The sequence below is a fragment of the Daucus carota genome, chromosome 7 (assembly GCF_001625215.2).
Source record: "Daucus carota subsp. sativus chromosome 7, DH1 v3.0, whole genome shotgun sequence".
Lineage (NCBI taxonomy): Eukaryota > Viridiplantae > Streptophyta > Magnoliopsida > Apiales > Apiaceae > Daucus > Daucus carota.
The window spans coordinates 31628064-31643434 of NC_030387.2; the positions used below are offsets into that span (position 1 = coordinate 31628064).

Genomic DNA, 15371 nt, shown 5'->3' on the forward strand with positions numbered 1-15371 from the left:
ATGAGAGAGAGAGGATGAGTGAGTCTCCGTGACGACCCTTCCGAGGGATATGAAGACTAGTTACCAAGCTCATTTGGTAGTTACCAAGCTCATTTGGTAGTTATCAGGCTCATCTGATAGTTCCCGGGCTCATCCGGGCATGATCTACAATCCTCAATCCTGCTATCTGCCGAGTTAACCCTCGTGTGGGGGCTTGAGGTGATCATGGCTCTTGAAGGTCCTCCGGGGTAACACGAAGGCCGATCATATGTCTGGATCCTGTATTCTGGTGAGTTAGCCCTCATCGGGGGATTGAGACGATCGTGTAATTCGGCTCCTTGTCTACCTTGTTTGAAGATGAAGACCTCACCGAGAGGTGAGGACGTGTCCCTGCATCTCGAGGGGTTAGTCATGGCTCCCCCAGATAACTTCTCCATAAGAGTCGTGGTAGATGCTATCTCTCGTAGTGGAGATATCGTTGAATCCGTGATCTATTTGGATTAGGAGTCTGAGGTAGTCATACTCAAGACTAATTCTAACAGGAGTAGGATTCTCCAAGATGGGCCTTCGGCCTATCTCCGACCTTATCGCCAAGAGGCCTAGTCCTGATCAAACTAGGACTCCTGGTTCCATAGAACTACGTACGGCTTGATCCCCTATAAATATAGGGGTACGTAGGCACATTGGGGGATCATGAGTTGAGAGCACGTGAGACCAACTCAAAACCCTAATCTCAGCCACCCCCTAAAACAAACAACCACCACTCTCCGGCGACCAAAACCACCGTCACAGATCTTGATTCCCGCCATGAACCTCATCTTTGTTGATTACCAAATTCCTCTATCAACACATATCTTTTGCTACTCACTAAAAATGTCGCTTGCAATTTTTGTTTTGATATTTAAAATTTTCGGCAACAATCATAATAATTTTCTTTGATAAACTTCAATAGTATCGAGATTCATTCACATCGAAATCTGGTCAAATATATCCCAGCACAGCCTCGAATCTCGATTGTGCCGGTTCTGATTGAAAAAAGAAATAAAAACTTAATTTATGATTAAACGTAATGAGTATGTTCATGAACACATGTTAACAACTATTTTTTACATTAATAATATATTTTTATTTATGAAATTTTTTGTGTATATAAAAAATTATCCATTATTTATGAAATTAGATCACATAAAAATATTTCACCTAATAAAAAGAATATTATTATTATTATCATTATAACAATCGAACAAGGAGGTGTTCTTCGCTTCTTCTTAGAGTAGCATACAAGAGCTACAAGACACGCACGGAAGAAAACATGTTTGTGGCAATATAAACAAGATAGTGGAAACTGGGGAAAACGGAACCCACGGATATCGCAACTTATCCATTTTTATTTTATTTAACAGAGATTGTACCTCTAGCTTTTTCTTCTTGCTGATTCACTAGAGAGCGGAAGAGTGTGCATCTAGATTAAATAGATCAAATTTATGTGTAAATTCCATTCTGCTTGTTTTTCATGACGTACGCACCGAATCTTCATAATTATTACTCATGCAATGAGTATTCTAAAAAATGAGAATCAGAGTTAATTAGTAAAAATACAGATTTAATTAGATTTATTAGAGATTATTCAAATTATTAATTAGATATTTAAAGGTTTAATCAGTTCAACAAATAATGAAACAAAAATTAATCAGTGATTAATTGTGATTAATCACCAGTTTTTTTAGTAATGATATGGGTACGTAATATTCACTTATCTTCTATTCGCTTCGCTTTTCACTACTTTTTTTTCTAATTTTTCACTACTTTTTTTTAAGAAGTATCATGATACTGCTAACTTATTATTATCGCATATAATATTCATTTATCTTCTATTCTATTCGCTTCACTTAAATTTTATCTCTAACTATTCTCTTAAATAATTATAAAAATATAAATCTAAATAATAGTGTTATAATTATCATGAGATTTAATATATTAATTTCTTAATATATATATATATATATATATATATATATATGATAGCACTCCATAGCATACCCTCTTATATGGAGTTACGCAGCACACCATTATAAATATACACATAATATATATTCTATTATATTTTTAATGAAATATAATTGCAAATTTTGATTATTAAACCGAAAACGAAGATATACAATTTTTTTATTCCAAAGATCATCTAAAATTATGCAATATCTCAACATGATTCTATAACAGAATAATAATCATCCAGAATTATTCTGTTGTAGAATCAATTTCGAAAATATATTTTTTTTCATCAAATTTTAAGTTTTAAATTACTTAAAATAAATATATTTTATAATATTCTATATTAGAATCACGTTTTATATGTATTTTATAACAGAATTTATAATAAAATTGATGATTTATAGTGACGTATGTAACTCCATATAAGGAGTCCCTCTCTTGAATGTTGGCCTATATATATAGGCTCTAACAAGCAAGTGTTCATATTTATTAGCTTTGAAAAATGATTTGAGAGCCCGTCAGGATAATGTCAAAGTAGGACAAAGGTAGAGGAGCGTCTTGGAGCTGCAAACAAATTTTTCAAAATTTTTATCGTAATGATACATGTATAAATTACCCAACGAACTTCACAATCCACCCGCCGAAATCTACGAACCTCTTTTCCGAATCCATATCTAATCTTCCATTTCTCATTGGCCACGCATTATCTCTACTCTATATCGAACATAAAATTTTTATAAAATCCTCCCTGCTAACCCATACAACCAACCCCCAACAAAAAGGCCTTATCTTCCCTGTGAAGGCTAGCTTTTAAAAAATAAGTTCTTATCATTTTTCTTTACCTTGCATGTTTAATAGGAAGTCACTAGTCAACAACCAGCTACACGTAAACTTGAGCGTATCTTCGTTCATTCATTTCTCCTCATCTTTCATTTTGCAATCAATTTTTTCCTTTCTTTCTTTCCCTGCATTAATTAAGTTTGATTTGTTTCTGTAGAGGTCACCTTTTGAGTTTTTATCATCGTGAATAAGTCAAGTTTTTCAATCTTTTCACTCGTTTTACAAAAGGGCCACCTGAGCTATACTTGAAACAATCTTTCTTTGCTCAAACTTGATCAAAAACATCTCTCTCTCTCTCTCTCCCCCTCCCTCCCTCCCTCCTCTCTCTCTCTCTCTCTCTCGCTCTCCCCCCTGCACCTTCTTGATCAAATCAGCTCAACTTCTTAGGAATGTTGTAAGCCAGCTAGTTGATTTGGTTGAAATGGGCTGCGGTGCATCAAAAAAAGACCAGGTCTGCCACAACTGTCACAAGTCATTGGCACCCGTTACGCGGAGCTACTCAATGCACGTCCACCACCCACCACAACGGGCCGGTGACACCTACCATGTTGTAGCCCTCACTTCCTCTACTCTTGGTTCTTTAAAAATTGACACCCCTTTTCTTCAAACGCACCAGAATGATGAAAAGATGGAAACTTTTGATGAATTTGATGACAAGAAAATAAGAAATGAAGAATTTTCTATTGGTATGCTTGAGGCCAAATCTTGGTCTAAGATGATTGATGAGAAGATACCCAAAGTTGTTCCAAGGACACCGGTTAGAACCCCGCCTGGTGAGCCTGAGACGATTGATGCAATGGAATTGATGCAGGGGATTGAAGAGTTGAGCCCTGTGCATCGAAACTATAGGAGTTTTTCGTTTAGTGTGAAATCGGATTTGATTCAAGAAAATTGTAAGGATTCTTGTAGGCCATTGTGGATGGATGTTGGGAAGAATGATCTGAATTCGGATTCGTTTGTATCGGATTTTGATGCGGATATAATTACTCAATTTAGGAAGTCACTTGAAGATTTGCCACCAGATAATGCATTTCACTTAAGGCCTGTAGTGGGGCTTGTCGCGGATTCGAAGAATTTGAGTGGTGGTTATAAAGATGAGGTTTTTGGTAAAGAAAAGGTGGTTTTGTATTTCACAAGTTTGAGGGGTGTGAGGAAGACTTATGAGGATTGTTGTCATGTTAGAGTGATTCTAAAAGGGTTAAATGTGAAAGTTGATGAAAGGGATGTTTCGATGCATTCAGGATTCAAGGAGGAGTTGAAAGAGCTATTAGGGACTAATGTAGGTGGTGGTTTGCCAAAGGTGTTTGTGGGAAAGAAGTACATTGGTGGTGCTGAGGAAGTACGTCGATTGAATGAAGACGGGCAGCTTGAGAAGGTTCTAGCTGGTTGTGAAAAGGTGGATGATGGCGGTGATGGTCGTATAAATGGTGGTGCATTGTGTGAGGGGTGTGGGGATGTAAGGTTTGTGCCTTGTGAGACATGTTCAGGGAGTTGTAAGATATATTATGAAGCTGAGTACTATGAAGACGACGAAGAAGAAAACGATGAAGCTCAATTCGGGTTTCAAAGATGTCCTGATTGCAATGAGAATGGACTCATCAGGTGTCCACTTTGTTGTAATTAGCATTGATCATAGTTACATATTCTCAGTTCACTTCAGGAGTTTTGTTTTGTGTACAGTCTTTTGACACTTATCATTGTATCAAGATGAACTGTTATGTTCTTCAATATCTCCCATGCTGAGGTTTGTTTATAAGAATGTCTTTAGTCTGTTTCTTGATTTAAGTTTGCTTATTGCCCTGATTACAAGAATCTCTGTATGTGCATGCACTAGTTCAGATTTCAAGTCCTATGGGGTTGATCTTTTAATGAAACAACCATAGTGCTAGATTTTATCACTGACCCCCATCACACATTGTTATGGACCATCATTTATATTTTGTGCCCACTACTCCACTAGGCTATTCATTGCTAACTCAACTTTTGGGTGTTTAAGACAGAAAGGAAAAAAAACAAAAGAACAATTTTTTGAGATCCATTTTCATTATGATACAAGTATACAAATTTGTAATAATTTTCAAAGTCTAAAGTTTGTTGTTGGGAGAGACCAACCAAAAAAGTGTTTATTTTGGAGGAAAGAAAATAAGGCAGACAATTAGTATATTCAGCAGATTTCAGCTTCAATCATGGTCAAAAGCTAAAACTAATTATACAAATATCTATGACCTCTAGAACGTCTAACCACTAATTCATAACTAGAAGCCACCCAGCAGAGATTATTCATTAGTCGGCAGACTAGAAAGAAAGACCTGAAGAAAGTAAGTGTGAAGCACGCCCAGTTTCTGTGACCAGAAATATTCAAAGAGGCAGGGTCAATCCTGTTTCCGTGTATTTGGTTAGCACTTAATTTTTAAAAGATGGTGTTAAATTCATTAGCTAAAAAACAGAAAAATTGAGGAATAAATAGAAACAAGAGAGAAAGAAACTATGGTATCAAAAAAGTTGCAGTAGGACCGGGATAGAGAGCAACAGAAGTATGCCAGTATGCAGCTGAATTGACTTAACAAGAGTATATGATCTAATGAGCTCCAGACATTATGCTGGTCTGGACTGCAGACTCTGGAGGTTAATGCTACACTATGTTATCTAAGAATTTTACGGCCTGATTTTCATTACTGGGATGTTTGAGTCAGTAGCAAACAAATCAATTTGAGCCGAAGCCTAGATGGATTAACTGAATCCATGTCTGTATAAAAATCCCTGGAAAATATCAATTGCACAGATGATGGTAGATTGGTAGGGACGACAGACGAACCATACTTGTATATTACACACATATTCTAGATATTATTATGGAAGAGGTGGATTATGCATAGGTAGGACATAGTTCTACTAAATGTATCATTCTTGATCAAAGAATGTGCAATGAATACTCCAACCAATTTATATCAAATGCTGCAATGTACAGTTTAGAATGCTAATGACTCACTACTTATATTTCCTTTAAGTTGTTGTTATCATCTCGAAAACGTTTTGTGCAGAGAGGCTGCAGGTTAACCCAGGCACAGAGCTGACTGCCTCATTCGGGGAGAAAGAACACATGCAACTGTTTTACCTCGTATCTTAGTGGAAGAACATGTAAGACATCAGTATTGCCAATTACACGAGTTAAGCGAAGTGTATACAGAATCCTGGGAGTTGTGCAAGTCATATAATATTGAGGAGGGTAATTGCAAGTGTGTTGTAGCAGTTACAGCCAAGTTTACAGTAAATGAGTAGTTCTTCAATCACCTTGAAAAATAGAATTCCCTTTCTGTTTGTTAGCAAAAAAGTTCCATATGCCCTTGTTTCCTACATCTGAATTTGATCTGCAAATTTATGCACCATTCAGATAGTATTGTGGTCCATATACCTGGTTTTTGTCAAAAATAAGTGAGACCTGAAGAAAGAACACTTAACTACCAAAACACGTACTGGCTTTTATGACGAAATTATGAAACACTCGGCTCATCTTTGATTGAGGCTTTCCACTTCAATTCCTTAAACCTGTTGTGGAGTCAGAAAAAATTGACCCTGCAAATTGCATTCCTCATTCAGATGTCAACCACCTTCATGTTCATAATGTCCTGTAAGCATCATTAAATAGGCAGGCAATTCTTGCGGAGCTGTGTACAGCATGCATATCTGTTCTTAAGATCATGTTAATTTCATCAAAGAAAAGTCTCTCTACTGCGCCTTTATATTAATCAAATGTGAAATTGAACAAGGACTTGCTCTTTGGTTGTTCTTCTTTCTCGTATTCCGCTCTTGAGAGTAAGCACCAAGTCCACCTGCCCAAAAAACGTACTCTGGGAATCCGCTTCCTCTGAGGCTCGTAGTTCTGCTAGAACAAGTCCTTGTTCAAGGTAGTACTCTCGGCATCAACTGCCCTCCAGAAAAAAAGTGCTTAGGATTGGATGGTTCCAACAATACAACATTGTTCCTGTTTAGCAGATTACAAATGGACCAAAATTTCCTAAACTGATGGAAAATTTTGAGAGGCAAAATAGATCATCATGATACATTGATCAATGAGTATATATGAACAGAGAAATAAACACTCATTACTGAAATTCTTTACTCCTGGTGTCAATGCGTTGGTTATCACTCCAACAACCATTAGCACAGGGTTGCTGCATTATGGCAAGGATAAGAGGAAGAATAATTTCTCCTTTGAGAGACATGCAGCCGTAATTATGCCAGCCAGCCACTGAACAGAGTTTGCCTGCTCGCTGATGCACTATTGAGCTCGTACCAAATGCTCAACGATACAAGCTTATTCAAGGACTGCACCATTCATTCATGTACCTTGAGTAGCCTTTTGGGGCGAGGTGAAGTTCAACTAAACTATGCATGGACCACCAACCAGACTTGTTTATATTACGAGAACAGGTTCGGATGTCACAAAATCTCCAAGTAATGCCCAAAATAATGGAAGCGATGATCCAAATCATTTATTATTTGTGTTGGATAATCTAGACTTTTGATTTTTAGAAGATAATATTAGATCGTGTTGCGTTTTCGTCTAAAAATCCCGCAAAACTTTATAACGATCTTATACATATTTATAAATCTTAAAACTAGAAGTAAATCATTAAAAAATGTTAGAAATTCTGACTTCAAACTTGTAAATCATAAATTCACAAACAGATTTTTTATTCAAACCATATACAGACTGCACGAATAAGCCCAAGTGACGAGGACAAAACTTCAAAAAATCGGCCCAACAAGCCCACAGTTTTCTTTTACTACTATGATTTACTTGAACTGAGGAGCAAAAAAATTACACCCACCAAATTCAAAATTTGAAATGTCACACACAGATGAAGAAACTCCTAAGAGCATCTCCAAGGCTAATATCTAAACTCATTAGCTATAATGCTTATCTAAATGGATTATACAAAATTTTTGCTAACAGTAAAGGTTTTCACTCCAATGGTGTTATCTATAATTATTATAAGCTAAAATTATACCTAATTGCTTTTTTGGATCAACAAATTTATTGAATGATACTTTGTTATCTATAATTTTTTTGCTAAAGGATGATGGTTGGAGTACAACTTTTTTTACATATTATCTAAAAGGGCCAACTAGATGACACATAGGATGACACATAAGATTTTTAGCTAACAGTTCTTAACCCTTGGAGATGCTCTAACGGATGAAAAATTCAAATTTGACAGCTAATACCCATACAACATTCAAACGTTAAAAAACCCTAAAAACATTAATACAGCCTGTATAAATCCATCCCCTGTTTTCTCTCTCTGTCTACTTGTATCTTTTTATAAACCCCCAGATCTACATCTTGTCTCTCTCACAGTCTCTCTCTCTCTACAGACAAAACCCTAACTTTCAAACACTACTAATCAAGAAAATGAGGGAGTGCATTTCAATCCACATTGGTCAAGCTGGTATCCAAGTGGGTAACTCCTGCTGGGAACTCTACTGCCTTGAACATGGCATTCAGGTACAATTAACTCGTGTCTATTCATCGATTTCACTCAAGATTTGTTATAAAAATGCGATCTTTTTAGCTGTTTTGTAATAAAAATGTGATCTTTTTAGCTGATTTGTGTTTCTTGATTTGCAGCCTGATGGGCAAATGCCTAGTGACAAAACTGTGGGAGGCGGAGATGATGCTTTCAACACTTTTTTCAGTGAAACAGGGGCTGGGAAGCATGTTCCACGAGCCATCTTTGTAGATCTGGAACCCACTGTCATTGATGAGGTTCGAACCGGGACTTATCGCCAGTTGTTTCACCCTGAACAGCTCATTAGTGGTAAAGAAGATGCTGCTAATAACTTTGCTAGAGGCCACTACACAAGTACTTTTCTAAACCCCTTTTAAGTTTTTTTTTTTTTTTTTAATTTTTTGTTGTGGAAATCAAATGCTTATGTTGTGTATTTAATTGTTTGGGGCAGTTGGGAAAGAGATTGTGGATTTGTGTTTGGATAGAATTAGAAAATTGGCGGATAATTGTACTGGGCTACAAGGGTTCTTGGTTTTTCATGCTGTGGGAGGGGGGACTGGCTCTGGACTTGGTTCTTTGCTTCTTGAGAGGCTTTCTGTTGATTATGGAAAGAAATCGAAACTTGGTTTCACTGTTTACCCTTCACCTCAGATCTCTACATCTGTTGTTGAGCCTTACAATTCTGTGCTTTCCACTCACTCGCTTCTTGAGCACACTGATGTTTCGGTTCTTCTTGATAATGAGGCTATCTATGATATTTGTCGTAGATCACTTGACATCGAAAGGCCTTCTTACACCAATCTCAACAGGCTTGTCTCTCAGGTATCAATTACTGGTGAATTATAAGTTCGTGTATTAAACTGTTATAGATTATGTTGTGCCTTTTGTTTTGTTTGGTGTTGAGGAATGTGTGACTGTTTCAGGTTATTTCTTCATTGACAACTTCGCTTCGTTTTGATGGTGCATTGAATGTGGATATTACTGAGTTCCAAACGAATCTGGTCCCTTACCCCAGAATCCACTTCATGCTTTCTTCATATGCACCAGTCATCTCTGCTGAGAGGGCTTACCATGAGCAGCTTTCAGTTGCGGAGATCACCAACACTGCCTTTGAGCCATCCTCTATGATGGCTAAGTGTGATCCCAGACACGGAAAATACATGGCTTGTTGTTTGATGTACAGGGGAGATGTGGTGCCAAAGGATGTGAATGCAGCAGTGGGCACCATCAAGACCAAGAGGACCATTCAGTTTGTGGATTGGTGCCCAACAGGGTTCAAGTGCGGAATTAACTATCAAGCTCCCACAGTTGTCCCTGGAGGCGATTTGGCTAAGGTGCAAAGGGCTGTGTGTATGATCTCCAATTCAACTAGTGTGGCTGAGGTGTTTTCGAGGATTGATACCAAGTTTGATCTGATGTATGCGAAGAGGGCATTTGTTCACTGGTATGTTGGTGAAGGTATGGAAGAGGGTGAATTCTCAGAGGCTAGAGAAGACTTGGCTGCTCTGGAGAAAGATTACGAAGAGGTGGGGCTTGAATCTGCTGAAGACGGAGAGGACGGTGATGAAGGTGAAGATTACTAAGCTCCAAGTGTTTGTAGGTTTATTATGCTTTTGAGACCATAGTAGTATTGCCAATGGCCTCATTGGTGGTGTCAGTCTTTTGCTGTTTCTAATTTGTGTTGAAGTTGAAAACTTCTTTAATTATCTGCAAATTTTTAGTATATTATGTGAAATTTCAAATTGGTTGGTCTTGCATTAACTTTGAATTCTTCTTTCAAATTGGAAAACACAACTTAAAACAGATGATCAACCGAAGCTATTGTAAAAGTTCTACCCAACTAACAATGGACCATGATCATTGTATAGTATATTTGTATGATTGTATCCCTAACAATGTTTAACAATGATCATCATATACATGTTAAAAGCAGTGTTCTAAAAGTCGGCGATTAATCGGGATTAATCGCCGATTAATCGCTGTTCGGTCGGCCACCGTCTCGATTAAGCATTAATCGGTGAAAAAAGCGTTTTTTTCTGAAAATCGGGATTAATCGGTCAAAATCGGTGAATTTAAAAAAATTAAAAATCGAAAGTAAAAAAAATTTGAAATTTGAAATTTAATTTTAAATAAAACAAAAAGGCACGAAAATGACAAAACACAGAAATTAAAGTTGTTTTTATTACCATTCTCTCTTTCAAGATTAGCTCATAATCTCTAATTACATAAATTTATAATATCTTCCTTCACAGATTCAATCAAATTCAAGTTTATATATGAGATGACTGGACTTGTGTATGTATATAAAGACATGTTTTGTGTTACAAAAAATCATTAATCTTTTGATCTTATATGGCTATAAATTTATACTATATATAATTATATTAATATATATATATATATATATGATTTAAAAAATAATATTAAATTGATTACGATTAATGATCCGATTAATCACTCCGATTAATCTCCGATTATCCGATTAATCGCTGGACGGTGCCTTCACCGACTAAGTCCGATTCCTGCTTTTTACAACACTGGTTAAAAGTAAGTTCAAGAATGTCCTAATAGGTGATTTAACACTATATTTGTATATGAATATTGACAAGAGAGAACGCACAATATGAGAGAGTTGGTGAAATAGATGGAAATTGATTTTTTGTTGATAAAATAGTTTAGCACAAATATAATGGTGTCTTAAAAATAAGGCATATCTTGGATACAATAATATCTTAATAATAAAGATATTATCGAAACACTCATTTCTTCCGCATACCTTAAATTTTGGTTTAGAATATCGAACATTTTATCTTATAATCCCTACTATTAGGTGTTGAACATATAATTTTTGTAGGACAGCTGCAAATATGACTTATATTGCTATAGGAATATTTTATCTTATAATCCCTACTATTAGGTGTTGAACATATAATTTTTGTAAGACAGCTGCAAATATGACTTATATTGCTATAGGAACATTGATCATGTTCAAACAATGTAATTTGTACCCTGCTAGCAAAACATCTACATCACTCCGTTTCTTACAAATTCACATTTCTGTTACATCTCTATTGAGGGGTGACAAGAGGTGTCAACGTTATGTCATAACGTGACAAAACACTTTTGTTAACACTCTTGTTGAAATGACATGATTCTCCACTTGAGATGTCAAAAATTTACATTACATAAAATAGAATCCAATTTTATTTTCTGGACTCAATATATTAGGTGAAGTTGACATCCAAGAATGCCGATCATTCATGAATTCTTCTGGAAAAAAAAATACTAAATGTCATGTGCAAGGATATGACATAAAAATATTATATTTGATTATGTGGCAAAGTCACACCTCTTCAACAATCTCATCAGAGATACATTTATCCGGTCATTTCACACCGCAAATATTGTTGTGATCTGGTTATGTGGCAAAATTGACACCTCTTCGAGGATCTCACTAAAAATGCACTTATGATCACTGCACACAGCAGATGTTGACCGCAATCATCTTACATCTATTATGTACAGACACGAAGCAACTCGTACTTTTTCCCTTCATGTCTGAGGAAAGAGACATGCTGTAATATGTCTTGGCTGTTGAGAAACTATTTGGGATCGTAAAATAACTTGATGTTCACTTATAAAGAGACATATGCAGAAATCATTATGTAATTTATTAAATATATGGTACTAGGATCCTAACCATAACATTTATATGTGTGTTATGTTTATTTGAATAGAATGCGTAGAGAATTGAAATGGAAATTTAAGAATAAGTTTTGTGAGAAAAAAAAGAATGTAAAAGAAGATGATGACTAAATATGAGTGAGTCAAAATTTCCTATCATAAAAATTATAGATTTTTATAACAAAAGTTGCCGGCAAATATGATATTTAAATAAAATGATCATTCCTTCTCGAATACGTGGATTATATTTCTGATTCAAATATTCAAGTTCGTTCGAACTTGCATTACACGCATATTTTGAATATTAAGAATTTGTGGACAACACAGGTATTGGGAGGCAAATTACGGCTTATAAGTAAAGGCCAACTAGGACAGTGAACTGGCCTTGCTAGGTTTGGGGAATATGAAAAAGAAAAACTAGTTCACCATTTTAAAATTATCTGTCTGACTAGTACTTTAACGAATATCAAATGACAAAAGCTTTTCTAGCCACCATTCATAAGAGAGAACCTGAGTAGACAAAATCCAAAACCTTTAATATAATCCGACACTAGGCAATGCAAAAGAGTTACTACTCGGTCTCAGAGGGTCCTAATTGATGCCAAACTTAACTACTTATTCGTCATCCTCCTCATCTCCATCTCCACCAGATTGCTTCTTTGAAGCTGCCTTCATGTTCCTTCTCTTCACTCTTCCAGGACGGCCACCTCCAAATGGGCTAGTAAGAGAGAAATCAATGTGCTTCTGTGAATCTACCCTCACCATGAATGAAGGTACGTTAACCACCTGTCTTCCAACCCTGAAAAAGTACAATTAAGTCAAACCCATAGCCTATTAGATAACTTCACAAAAAGACTCGTGATTAAATCCAGACCCAAAGCCCATTAGATACTTCAGAAAAAACAAAGCACAAATAAGCAATAGTAACATAGATCTGTGTCACACTACTGGAGATAATTTCCACAGAGAGAAATTGTAATACAGTATCTAAACAAACGAATGGGCTGTAACTGCTAAAATATACAAACTACTCAGTCACTTAGCGGACTTTCAAAAGCCATCCTTGAAATAATCTTACTCAAATATTACCCAAAGGCAAGTTTAACTACAATAAAAACTGCCTATTGAATTGTACGAGTATATAATAAAATCGTAAATTTTAAGCACCAAAACATAATATAAACTGAAAAAGATACACAAGCATGCAGGAGGACTACTTTCCAAAATGCATAGTAAAAGAACCTTCCCATCGCCCATAGGCCATAGCCATTAGCCAGAACCCAGAACTTGCATAAAACAAAATATGAATAAGATGAACTAAAAAAACCGGCTACTTCATCTGTAAGTCACCTAAATGTCTACTTCATCACTAAGTCACCTAAATGATCAGAAGTAATATACAAGATAAAATGGTATCAAAATCCTGTGAAGTTTAATGATTCCTCCATGAGATTTACAAATGTAAAGGTAAAAAAAAGTTGTATATACCTGATATGCCTTTGCCTAATAAGAACACGAGCATGGTGAATGGACTTCGCCATGCCAGTCTTAAAGACAAGGGTCTGAAGACGACGCTCAAGGAAGTTCTCCACAGTCAAAGCCAAGACATAATCGAGTTTGTTCTGGCTCTCATCCAATAATCCATATCTATTCATCCTGCGGAGGAGAGCCTCTCCCTCAAAGATTCGGCGAGGATCCTTCTCCTCAAGGGTTAGCAGATTCCTTGCAGCATTACGAATACGGCTCAAAGCATATTGAACCCTCCAGAGTTCCCTCTTACATCGTAGCCCATACTCTCCAACAAGCTTGAGTTCGGCATCCAAACGTTCCTTCTCATATGGACGGCGAGGCTTCTTGAACGTCTTACCATCTAAGAGACAAAGAACCATTAGCACATTACAAAAGACATATAATCAGCAAATTTAACAATTGGTATAACAATATGATTGAAAGCTATAATTGGTTCCCACAAAGTAAGACAGCAATCTAAAAACAAGTGGCGGGAAGGTGACAATTTAATTACTAATTATACATCTACCATAGCGCCTGTCCAGAATTATATCCTACTTGCTAACAGAGTTTTGTATGCATATTTCCGACCTTATTCCAAGATTTTACGGGAATAAAGCAATTACCCCATAATGATCAAATTATATTTATCAACCAGTCATGTTAACCATAGGTGGTCGATCAATCTCTCTCACACCTCCATTCATCGAAAAAAGCACCGCAATTCACTTCACACCTAATCAATTTGCAGCTTACTCAAACCCAAGTAAAATTCTTCGCATAGACCGATACTCCTCCACGAAACTAGCATTTTCACCGCATTAAACAAAATCATTCTACAGATTTACACCGAATCCCAATTTCTAAATTCAAGCTCAACCAGCCAACACAACAATTTGGCCATAAAAAGCAAATCAAAGCCAGTAACATTAGTAAACGATTTCAGATTTCACATAAAACCAATAATAACAATAAATATAACTCAATCCAAAATAACACGAATTTTAATCACCAATTGATCGATCAGATTCATTTATAAACAAAAGCTAAATTCACAGATCAATTTCAGTTTAATTAAATTCTTAAAACAGATATTGTGTGCTTACAGTTGCGGTAAAAGTTTACGTGAACCATGGCTACTGTATCGGCGCTGCCGTCTCAACTGTGAGCAACTTCAAAATGCACTCAAACCCTAGAAACCACCTTTTTATGTTCTCAATATATTTATTATTGATCGTGTAAACCCTATATTATATGGACCGGCCTGCGGCTGCCTTCAAACAGAAAAGGCCCAAACCATTCGGCGAAGAAAAAGCCCAGATCCCTTCACCCTTAACATTTCCTATTTTCTAGAGCAAAAATATGAATTTAAAAAAAAATCATAAAAAATAGTCAAAAATATATTTTAATTGTTTGATCAAAATATATAAAAATACTCTGTAGAAAAAATCAAGATTATATTCAGACATAGAGAGCATTTATACATTAGGCTCGACAATTCCAATTATAAATTTTTTTAAGTATAGTGAAAGTAGATAAAAAAGAAGTTATAAATAATAATTATAAATAGAGTAAAGTGCCTTTTGTGTACCTACACTTTAAGTGAGACACCACTTGCAATACTGCACTTCTAAAACCACCACATGCAATATCGTGGTTTATAACCCGATACAATTTATGCAGTCTCGTCTATAATTCTTAACGCCGTAACAAGTAAAGGGATATATGTGTAATTTCAGCTCTGTAACAGCTTTTTTGTGCTTTTTTTGCTATTTAACGAAGCTGTAACTCCCCAAATCATTCTACAGTCTCACACAACTCTAATTTTCCCGCCTTTGTCTCATATGCTAGTTG

At 36.0% G+C, this 15371-nt stretch overlaps 3 protein-coding genes across 4 annotated transcripts; 2 read left to right on the forward strand and 1 right to left on the reverse strand.

Annotated features, from left to right (window-relative positions):
- Nucleotides 1–2621: 2621 nt before the first annotated feature.
- On the forward strand, nucleotides 2622–4596 carry LOC108194189 (uncharacterized protein At3g28850). Its single transcript, XM_017361106.2, has one exon. It carries the CDS (start codon nucleotides 3233–3235, stop codon nucleotides 4433–4435), a length of 1203 nt encoding a protein of 400 aa, XP_017216595.1. The 5' UTR covers nucleotides 2622–3232; the 3' UTR covers nucleotides 4436–4596.
- Nucleotides 4597–8072: 3476 nt separating this feature from the next.
- On the forward strand, nucleotides 8073–10085 carry LOC108196584 (tubulin alpha chain). 2 transcript variants are annotated; one of them, XM_064081484.1, is made up of 5 exons: nucleotides 8109–8320; nucleotides 8444–8678; nucleotides 8776–9146; nucleotides 9248–9706; nucleotides 9792–10066. In XM_064081484.1, exons 1-5 carry the CDS (start codon nucleotides 8228–8230, stop codon nucleotides 9939–9941), a joined length of 1308 nt encoding a protein of 435 aa, XP_063937554.1. In that variant the 5' UTR covers nucleotides 8109–8227; the 3' UTR covers nucleotides 9942–10066. The 2 variants fall into 2 exon arrangements, with proteins under 2 accessions (XP_017219415.1, XP_063937554.1); XM_017363926.2 differs by having other exon boundaries at nucleotides 8073–8320; nucleotides 9248–10085.
- A 2327-nt stretch (nucleotides 10086–12412) lies between these two features.
- On the reverse strand, nucleotides 12413–14822 carry LOC108193230 (small ribosomal subunit protein uS4y). Its single transcript, XM_017359808.2, has 3 exons — nucleotides 14624–14822; nucleotides 13497–13878; nucleotides 12413–12807 (listed from the first exon to the last, which is right to left on the reverse strand). Exons 1-3 carry the CDS (start codon nucleotides 14649–14651, stop codon nucleotides 12624–12626), a joined length of 594 nt encoding a protein of 197 aa, XP_017215297.1. The 5' UTR covers nucleotides 14652–14822; the 3' UTR covers nucleotides 12413–12623.
- Nucleotides 14823–15371: the final 549 nt, after the last annotated feature.

Coding starts and splice junctions, on each gene's coding strand:
- LOC108193230 (XM_017359808.2), bottom strand. CDS start 14,651: ATGGTTCACGTAAACTTTTACCGCAACT. Junction 13,879..14,623: donor CGTAAACTTTTACCGCAACT/GTAAGCACACAA, acceptor TTTGTCTCTTAG/ATGGTAAGACGTTCAAGAAG. Junction 12,808..13,496: donor ATTAGGCAAAGGCATATCAG/GTATATACAACT, acceptor GTACTTTTTCAG/GGTTGGAAGACAGGTGGTTA.
- LOC108196584 (XM_017363926.2), top strand. CDS start 8,228: ATGAGGGAGTGCATTTCAATCCACATTGGTCAAGCTGGTATCCAAGTG. Junction 8,679..8,775: donor TGCTAGAGGCCACTACACAA/GTACTTTTCTAA, acceptor TGTTTGGGGCAG/TTGGGAAAGAGATTGTGGAT. Junction 9,147..9,247: donor TCAACAGGCTTGTCTCTCAG/GTATCAATTACT, acceptor TGACTGTTTCAG/GTTATTTCTTCATTGACAAC.
- LOC108194189 (XM_017361106.2), top strand. CDS start 3,233: ATGGGCTGCGGTGCATCAAAAAAAGACCAGGTCTGCCACAACTGTCAC.